Consider the following 10,426-nt stretch of genomic DNA (forward strand, 5'->3'; position numbering starts at 1 on the left):
TTTATACAATAATGTAATTACTTAAAATTAAACATTTGAAAACTCATACCTAACTGCCGTGTGAACGCCCATTGCCACATGACTACACTACCCATGATTCCCAGGCTCTGGTATTTCCGGGTAGGTATTGCTGACAGCCATATTTGATTCGATTATGCTGTTCTGGCTGCGACAACCAGTTTAGCCAGTTCTTGATTTAAAAAAAAAAACGAAAAGAAGAAACGGTGTCTGTTCTTCAGTACGGTTTTAAGGTTAATCTGCGACGAAAGCCCGCTGCGTTCACAGTAACAACAGTTTCTAACTCGTAGTCGACGATGAATCCCGAATAGTAAGTGTGACTGCTGAAATGTCGATGATTGTGACAGGTCCGGCTGAGCTGTCAGCTTAGCCGGGAAGCTAAGCTAACGTTAGCTCCGCTGTGTACAAAATGAACGTCAGCTGCTTTGTCTCCGCCGCTAAGCTAACGAGCTAAAGGGCTGCGGTGGGGTGTACGCGCCGACAAATGACAGCGTTAAAATTAAGCGCAAAACTCACCTCTGTCAACATTTTCTAACCAACAAGACGCTTTTTAAACCGGTTAATTGTTCGTAGCCGGTCAGCGATGTTTGTTAGCGCACTTTACGGCAACTTAAATGGAAGTAGCATTAGCAGCTAAGGAGGCTAACTGAACGGTTACGTTACCGGGACACCATTGGAGATTTTGTTATTGATGCAGTTATCAGACACACGGTGACAGTTTGATCGATCACAGTCATGTCAGTTTGAGATAATCGGTATATCTTAACTGATCTGGTGTCAGTGCATCGGTAATTTCAGTGTAATTTATCCACAGCGAACAGGAAGTTGCTGAATTGCGTCCTGATGATGTGGAGTTAGTTAGGTAATGCCAGTGTTACTTCACCACAGCGCTGCAAATGCGAAATATACCGACAAATCTCTAATCCGGCACAGATTACTGTAATACACAATGTTTAAAGAAGTTATCGAAATACATTTTTGGGAGTTGTGATAGACCATGAAGCAGGGATACTCAACTTGCGTTGGTCGGGGGCCACTTTTTCAAAATGACCAGGGGCCAGTCACAACACTTAAAATTTTTTAGGATGTTTCTAGTGTTTTTTTTTTGTTTGTTTGTTTTTTACATTTATCAGATTTAAGGACGTGTCTAGAACTGTTGGAGAACATTTTTAGGATTTCAGGATGTTTCTCAGGACTTTAGGATATTTCTTGGAATTTAGGACGTTTGTATGATTTCTGGACATTTATCAGATTTTAGGACGTGTCTAGGACTTAAGACCATTTTTAAGATTGTAGGACAATTCTTGGATTTTAGCACATTTCTAGGATTTTAGGATGTTTCTCAGGATTTTAGGCCATTTCTTGGAATTTAGGATGTTTGTATGATTTCTGGACATTTATCGGATTTTAGGACATTTCTAGGACTTAAAAACATTTGTAAGATTTTAGGACATTTCTTGGATCTAGTGCACTTACAGGTTTTTAGGATGTTTCTCAGGATTGTAGGACATTTCTTGGAATTTAGGGTGTTTGTATGATTTCTAGACTTTTATTATATTGTAGGATGTTTCTAGGACTTAAGAACATTTTTAAGATTTTAGGACAATTCTTGGATTTTAGCACATTTCTGGGATTTTAGATGTGTCAAGAATTTAAGCAGGTTTCTCAGATTGTAGGACATTTCTTGATTTAAGGACTTTTTTCAGATTTTAGGGCAATTCCAGGACTTTTAGGGTTTTAGCACATTTCTAGGATTTTGGCATGTTTCCAGGAACAGAGGAACTTTGTGGATTATATGATGTTTCTTGGATTTTAGGATGTGTCTCAGATTTCAGGACATTTCAAGGATTTAAGCATGTTTCTTTGACTTTAGGACGTTTCAAGGATTTTAGGACATTAGACTCTTAGCTAGGACCTCTGTCGAGGGTGTGGGGGATCCTCCACTCACTTCTTTTTCGATCAACTTCTATTTTGATGCTGTTTTATTCACTCTGGCACTGTATGTATACTAAACATACAAAAACAATTCCTAGTGTGAATCACTTTATTTTTATTGGGAATTCAAAAATGGTTGAGGGCCACCCTGCATCCTATCAGGGGCCAGATTTGGCCCTGGGGTTGCAAGTTGACTATCACTGCTGTGCTGGAAACCAGGTATAAATCTCATAAAGACAAAAATGACAAATTCTGTTGCAATATTGCACAAAACAAAAGACATCCGCGGTCAAAATCATTGGTATAATATAACAAAGTATTATTACTTATTAATATCTTTACCTGGGTATTAGAATTAGTTTAACGTTGATACCTCGATTATACCAAAATTTCATAACCGTTGTGTAATACATGCTGGGTGTTAAGACAGTTTCTAAGTGCAGTTTTTTCCCTTTATACATATAATAGAAATTACTCAAAACCATACATTTAATAACAAATTTTCATAACAACTGCAAAATGTCAGATTACAAAAATATATTATAATTTCAATAAGACAGAACATTAATTTACTAATTAGAGCATTTGTTAAAAATGTTATGAGTCTAACATTGCTAACACTGTGTGATTTAGAGCCTTGCAGGAGTTTTGTTAATAATTTTGAGTAATTTGATTTCCCTTTTTTCTCCTCACAGTGACTATTTATTCAAACTGCTCCTGATCGGTGATTCTGGTGTCGGAAAGTCTTGTCTCCTCCTCCGGTTTGCAGTAAGTGTCCGTTTTTCAGCTTCTGTTACATAACAAGCATTTATGTTTTTTCTCTGTCAGCTCTGTGATTGTTGATAACCCTTCAGGTATCACAACTGCCACCCAGACCCACGTGTGTGTGTGTGTGTGTGTGTGTGTGTGTGTGTGTGTGTGTGTGTGTGTGTGTTTTTTGTCCTAGGATGACACGTACACAGAGAGCTACATTAGTACCATCGGTGTGGACTTCAAGATCAGGACCATCGAGTTGGACGGAAAGACCATAAAACTTCAGATTGTAAGGAGAGCGTCACGTAATGGGGCTGTAAATAGATAAGTAGTGATAAACTCTGATTGTGTTTGGACTGACGAGCTCTGTTTTGCTTCCTCAGTGGGACACGGCTGGTCAGGAACGGTTCCGCACCATCACGTCCAGTTACTACAGAGGAGCTCACGGCATTATAGTAGTTTATGATGTGACGGATCAGGTCAGTGCTCCTCCAGGATGAATAACCTTTGTTTTCCAGGGTTTCTGCAGGTCCATAAAAGGTCTTAAAGCATCATTAAATCAGTTTTTCAGAGGTCTTAATATGCTCAGACATGGCAAGTATTATTTATTATTATTATTAGACAATGGTAACATCTTTTGTTTTATTTTATTTTTTATAAAAATCATGAAAAAAACTTGCCAACACAAGCCGGGTATTTCCCAATCCTAATCAGATCTAAATTTTGACTTTGACTTTTCAGTGACAAAAAGTGAACTGTTTTGTTGCCTCACTTGCCCACTACAGTCTAGGGGTGGGCAATATATTGAATATACTCAATGTATTGTGGCTTGTTTCATGTGTGATATATAAAATGACTATATCGTGAACACTGAGTATAAATTGTCACATCCTTTCAATAAGCCGCCAGAATTTCGATTTTCTCGCTCTCTTCTACATCTCTCTGCCTCTTACAGACACACATAAAAAAAGGAAACATAGCTGTCCTTACTGGCTACAGGTGCCGTTATGAGCTAAACTTCATCACCTGTGTTTCTATTTATATCTGCCGCTCGCTTTGAAAGCGCCGAAATGAGGAATTATTAATACAAAACCTACTATTTTCACTACAAAAACCTAAATACAGAGTCAGCTGGCTGGAGGGAGATCGCCAAGAAGCTGAAAGTTTCTGCGGAGGTAAATGACTGTCGCTAAAAATAAGATAGGCTAACATTACTTTGTGTTGGTGACACTGTTCGAAATTTCTACTAAAAATATCACAATATAAAACGTGCGTTTTCTACTTTAAAAAGTAATCTTTACAAACACACAAGGTTAGAAAGCCGGCATTCCACCAATATTTTTAGTGTTTACGTCTCTGCTCTGATCTCGAGTGCACAGCTGACAGCTACGTGGTTTGTTTACATGAATTGACAGAGGTGCACATTTAATGGATTCAGTGTGGATGGAGAGCTCCGGTGTGTCTCAATGCTACGTGATACTGAGACACTCCTTTTCTGTTTAGGCATGGTGTCATTTTGTTCCACTGACGATTGACTGCTGAGTCATGTGGGACACCTGATAAAATTCGGTAAACCGGTCCAGACCAGTCTTTAGCTTAATATCAAACCGGTTTGACGATTTTCACACCGGCCCAACCCTAATGACAGCTGCCGCCGTCTGTGAAGGTCATTTACGGGGACTGTTGACGCATTCTGCAAACGTTTATTCTTCATTTGTTGAGATTTTTTTCAAAAACATGGGAAAAATGTTCCACAAATTGCAAAAGATTACAAAATGTAACCATTTCAAAAAAGCCAGTGAAAAAGTATATGTATCTTAATTCCAGATTTAAACTGATGCTACAAATTTTTTTAACATAAATTATGATCATTTTAAATCTTTCATTTACTTATTTTTTATGTCATTTTTAACTTTTTTGTTTTCAGGTAATTTTCTTGCTATTTTTTTTGCTTATTTTTTGGTTAATTTTTTTTTTCTTTCATTGCTCATTTGTTTTGTATCTTCCTATGTTTTTGAAAGAAATCAAGCCATTTTGCCCAGGTTCCAAAGGGTTAATGGCAGCTGTCTCTCTGCTCCCCGTCCACAGGAGTCCTTCAATAATGTCAAACAGTGGCTACAGGAGATCGACCGCTACGCCAGCGAGAACGTCAACAAGCTGCTAGTAGGCAACAAGTGTGACCTCACAACGAAGAAAGTTGTGGATTACACCACAGCCAAGGTGAGTGGACGACATGCTAACACACACACAGAACAAGCGATTAGTCTTCTCAGGTTTGTTTCTGACTCTTGGTCCAAATATCTGAAGCTGGAGGGATAACGAGACGCTGACTGAGCAGCAGGCTGTGTTTTCCTCTCTGGTCTCACCGTCGCAGCCTTGAAAATGTGATGAGCTCAGTTTTTGCTCTGAGATATCAGAGAGGAAACTAACTGAGTGTCCAGCTGCAGGTCAGTGGGGGGAGATTTAGCAGTTTATGACTCGAATACAAGTTGTTAAATAAGTATTTCACTGGTCTGCGTCTGCAGAAAATTAATAATGTTTGAGCTTATCGGTTCTGCGGGTCCTGTAGCGTAACGTCACATCTGACCGCGTACATCGATTTTACATCAAATTAAACCTAAATGTAGAACCTCTGACTGTCTTCAGTGTAAAAAAAAACCCCTTTTTTTAACTAACGACAACGGCGCAGTCTTCATCATCATCATCCTCTCACAGCGGCAGTGAAGCTCACCCAAACTCTGTAGCGCGTCCCGTCAGATAAAATAATAATCCAATGTTGAAATTTTAGTTAAAATCAGCAGGAAAAGAGTTAGTTAGCTAAATAAATGAGGTTTCATTATGATGTGTTCAAGGTCGGCTCAGTAAAATGATTGTTAGGCAAACATAAATAAAACATTATCATGAAATGTTCAAATGTAACATCGGGAAAGTTAATTTTAGTTTTTGGCGAGAAATTTCTTTTGCCAACATTATAAAATGGACAGTAGAGATTAAACTGCAACCTGTTTAACGGCCGATCATTAAAACTACTGATGCCAAGATTTTCAAAGTAAATATTTCAATTAAAATACAATTATTTATTATCTAATCAACTAAAACCACGACTGAAGGTGACAGTAGAAGCATTTCTGTTAAAAACGTTTTGTGGCCTCGTCTTTCCACCAAATAATAGAAAAGTATCGACAGTGGTATCGATAAGGACTCAGATCGTTATAGAGCCTCTACAATGATATCATATCAATAAAAATGAACGACCCCCATCCCTGCTGGTGGGTGACAGTCCAAAATCATACATGTGAAACTCTGGCGGCCAGCTGGTAACTAATGAAACACATTTACGCTGCCTGTTCAAGGCGGGAATATCACTCGTTAAAGTCTGATCACAGGAAGTGCGGACAGAGTGGACGCCTCTGTAGTAACAGCCCGTAACGACGTCTGTGTTAAACGAAAAGCCGATAAATGTGACCACGGGCGGCACGGATGTTTAGATTTAAAATTTAAAAAACAGCTTTTATCATAGCAGCTAATTTTAGAGAAGAAGAACAGCCACCGTAACTGTCCAAAAACTGACAACAATGAAGTTTGGGAGCTCCTTACCCTCCGAGCAGAGGACGAAATCAGCCGCCAGAGATGGTCAGTGATTGTGATTGACATGTTTTGCTTTTGTTATTGTTTAGAAAGCGCTGCAGATGCATGTGTTTTATGTCACGTTAGAGGCAGTGAACGTCACGCCTGTCAGGCCTCGTTTGATCGCGGGATGAAGTCTAAAATCACACTCGGGAGCGACATGACGCCGAGGCTGTTCTGTGTGAAAGTGTGGGGGGGTATGAAGGGGGGACTTCAGCGCGGCCCTAAATCTCATGATAAATACGCTGCATGCAGCTCACAATGAAATAACATTTTACCAGTTTAAATAGTCAGATTTGTTGGGAAGTTGCATTGCAGATTTTACAGGAGTTGGCTTCATTTGCATTAATTGCACAGACTGCAACACTAAATGTATCTTAATTCCAGATTTAAATTGATGTTACAAAATTATATTTTTTTCATATAAATTATGATCATTTTAAATCTTTCATTTACTTATTTTTTTATGTCATTTTTACCTTTTTTTTTAGTTTGTTTTCAGTTAATTTTCTTGCTATTTTTTGCTCATTTTTTTGGTTTTTTTTTTCTTTCATTGCTCATTTTTTTGTTTTTGAAAGAAATCAAGCCATTTTGCCCAGGTTCCAAAGGGTTAATGGCTGTTGTCTCTCTGCTCCCCGTCCACAGGAGTCCTGCAGCTCACAATGAAATAACATTTTACCAGTTATAATTGGCACATTTGTTGGGAAGTTGCATTGCAGATTTTACAGGAATTGGCTTAATTTGCATTGATTGCACAGACTGCAACATGGCAACATCCTGAGTATTTAAAGAAACAGTCTCACCACAAAACTTTCAGTCTCGCTCAGGGAGGCGTTTCAGACCACCCGCAGTGAAAAGAAATATTTACAAGAAATCTTTTGTCCCATGATGTGCCGTCGTGGTGATAAGTGATGCAGGGACTCGTGTCTGGGGTACTGGGTGCTCCTGAGACTTTGCGGGTTTTTGCACGTTATGTTAATTCTTCATAAATATTTATTTATTGTTAATTATATTTGCTTGAATGGACCTACTTTTATTCTTTGTTTTGCTGTCGTTCGGCATCGTTGTCGTTTTTATTTTCAGTTTTTTGAGCATGCTTTTTGTGTATTTTATTCTGAAACTGAAGGCATATTTTCACATCTGCGGACAATTACATTTTCGTAATCGCACAATCCTCCTCAGCTGCTCGTTTGTTGTTGGAATATAACGACTTATCTTTCCCGTTCATTCGCCAGGAATTTGCCGACAACTTGGGGATCCCCTTCTTGGAGACGAGCGCCAAGAGCGCCACCAACGTGGAGCAAGCCTTCATGACCATGGCGGCCGAGATCAAGAAGAGGATGGGCCCCGGGGCCACGGCCGGCTCCTCGGAGAAGTCCAACGTCAAGATCCAGAGCAAGCCAGTCAACACCTCGTCCGGAGGCTGCTGCTGAGACCCCGAAAAACAGCCACGACCTGAATCCACCCCCGAGCCCACGACCAGTCTCAATGTTACCATGCTCCACAGGGAAAGAACGAGAGAGAGAGAGAGAGAGAGAGGGAAAGACAGGAGGAAGACTGAGCGGACCGGTTTGTAAGAGTGCGTGCAGCTACAACACCAGATCCCCCCCCGACCCCCTTTCAAAGTCAGCAATAGGACGGTAAGCCCACCAAACCCACAGAACACACCGGGCGGCTCTTTTTTTGTCTTTCTTTACCAAAACACGCTCATACTGGAAAAAAAACGAAACGAAATGTAAACAATTTTTAACAGTGTGTGAAGTTAACTAATGAAAGAAAACACATGTACACAACTTTTCTTCTTTTTCGTTTTGTTTGCCCTGCTCCTCCTTTGTTAAACGAGTCACTTTTCTAAAAAAAAAAAAAAAAAAAACCCACTCAGATGTGTATTTGGCTGTGGATCAAAGCAGCATGACTCCGCCCCCCGAATCTCCTCAGACCTAAGAAGCACTTCGAATGAAGCACATGCTTAAAAACCAGCATCATGCATGTTTCACAACAGATCACATGCTCCTCCCCCCCGCCCCCCTCCGTCGCATGTGAGCAGTCATGGTGCAGCCATGAAAGCGAGCGGCTTCCCGCTCAAACGCAAGAAAAAAAAAACAAAAAACGTGACCTGCTCCGACTTCACCGTGTCGCCCCCAAAAACGATGTGCCAGTGCCTTTGTGGCAGGAGATCTACGTGACATTTATGCCTTCGGTGCTCTCGTGTTGTCGGCGTTTTCCCCTCGTATGCCCGCCGTCGTGACTTCTTACTGAAAAGAATCCACTTTGTATGATAGCAGTAAACATTCCTGTATATATATATCTATATTCGGCTCTGTGTGTGCTCTGCTGGTATTCATGATACAATAAGCATGTGCTACATTGGGAGACGTGACGTCAGCCGTGCGTTTTTTTTTTTTTTTTCTCTGCTAATGTCCCCAACCCACAGCACAACCACGACAGGAGAAAACCACCATCCCAGCTCGAGAATAATCTATAAACTGTATATATTTATACATAAATGTAAGAAGTGATTTGCAAAATTGTGTAGAGAAGCAAGTGAAGCGAATGACATGATGAATAGCTGGAATTAGTAATCTCGGCACGTGATTTGTGGCTGCGGACATGACATTTTTGTGGCACAATGTCTACTATTAAAACAATGAAGGAGATCTTTGATAACTGCTGGTCCTCGGAGTGTTTTTTTTTTCTTTCTGCACACGTTGCTCACACTTGTTGTGCGCTCTCAGTTCAACCTTTGTTTCAGGCGGGTTTTTTTCTGCTTTTCAGCGCACCATAAGCTGAGAGGAATGATGATCTTTGGCCTACATTTCTCAGTTTGACACAGAAGCTTTTATTTTCCCGGAGCTCCAACGTGGATACACGACCATTTTCAGGCTTTCAAATTAAAACGTCACCCTTGGTTAGCTCATTTATCTGAGAAAACTGGCTTGATTTCTTTCAAAAACATGGGAAGAAGGCAATGAGCGACAGCAGAAAAAAATTACCCCCAAATTTGCATGCAATTAGTAAAAATAATAAGAATATTATCTTAAAATTAAAATTAGCAAAAAAAAAATTTTTTAAATCAAAAAAACAATTAGAATTTTGGGGGGGTGACAAAAAAATATAAAAAATTTAAAATAAAAAAACAAGAAAGTGGCATATTTACAGCAATGAAAGAAGAAGAAATTACCCTAAAATTAGCAAGGAATTTATAAAAACTATAAGAAAATGACATAAAAATTAGTTTAAAAAAGAAAAAAATCTTTAAGGAAGAAATAGTTAAAAAAATGAAAAATAAAATATGACCAAGGAAATGTGCCCACAAATTATAATAATGTACATAATTATAAAAATTATAAGTATTAGTTATACTTTGTACTCAACCAGGCTGTCGTCATGCACTCATTGTTCATTTTCTATGAAAAGTGGAGCACCAAAATTCAGACATATCTACAGCAACAAAAGAAAAAAAAATTGCCCTAAAACATAAATTTGTGGAACATTTCTTACCAAATTGCTCTTTCCTTTTTCCAATATAAATATTTTTTTAAATGTACTAATTAGCTCGAGTTTCAAAGTGTTAAAATTACGTTTCTTAATATCTACAATATTTTGCAGTTCAGTTTTTATTTGTGGGTTGTAGTTATTGTAAACAAACGTCTCAGTGGGCTGTTCACACCTTCAGTGAATGAGTCCTAAAACCAGGAAATGAGTTTGCATTTTTGCGCTCCCGGTTCCCTTGTCTTTAAGTCAGTGTTTGTTTTTTCAATGGGTTTTTCTGTTAGAGGCCTGAATAAGGTCTGTGCGTAACCCTTTAAAACCTAAGCAGATTTGCTTGATTTCTGTAAAAAACAGAAAGGAGGATGAGAAAAAAATGCCCCCAAATTAGCAAGTATAAATATATATATAAATACAAAGTAAAAAAAAATAAAGAAGGAAAATGGCAAAAAAAGAAAAAGAAATAAATGTTAAAAAAAGAAAGAAAATGAGTCAAAGTTTTTTTATAAAACAAATATATTTCTGTAACATAAGTTTAAATATAGAAAAAAAGAAATACATCTTTTTCTTTTTTAACATCTATCTGACAGTCTGCCAACTACTT

General features: G+C 38.7%; 1 protein-coding gene across 1 annotated transcript; it reads left to right on the forward strand.

Annotated features, from left to right (window-relative positions):
* Window positions 1-142: 142 nt before the first annotated feature.
* On the forward strand, window positions 143-9,000 carry LOC121966118 (ras-related protein ORAB-1). The gene is made up of 6 exons (XM_042516224.1): window positions 143-328; window positions 2,649-2,721; window positions 2,900-2,995; window positions 3,090-3,185; window positions 4,795-4,926; window positions 7,569-9,000. The coding sequence occupies exons 1-6, from the start codon at window positions 315-317 to the stop codon at window positions 7,764-7,766; spliced, it is 609 nt and encodes a 202-aa protein (XP_042372158.1). The 5' UTR covers window positions 143-314; the 3' UTR covers window positions 7,767-9,000.
* Window positions 9,001-10,426: the final 1,426 nt, after the last annotated feature.

This window comes from Plectropomus leopardus, unplaced genomic scaffold (genome assembly GCF_008729295.1).
Source record: "Plectropomus leopardus isolate mb unplaced genomic scaffold, YSFRI_Pleo_2.0 unplaced_scaffold2317, whole genome shotgun sequence".
NCBI classification, from domain to species: Eukaryota; Metazoa; Chordata; class Actinopteri; order Perciformes; family Serranidae; genus Plectropomus; species Plectropomus leopardus.

What these genes read in the sequence shown, in the direction of transcription:
- LOC121966118 (XM_042516224.1), top strand. An exon ending in GTCTCCTCCTCCGGTTTGCA is followed by an intron (nt 2,722 to 2,899) that starts GTAAGTGTCCGT and finishes TTTTTGTCCTAG; the next exon opens with GATGACACGTACACAGAGAG. An exon ending in AGACCATAAAACTTCAGATT is followed by an intron (nt 2,996 to 3,089) that starts GTAAGGAGAGCG and finishes TTGCTTCCTCAG; the next exon opens with TGGGACACGGCTGGTCAGGA.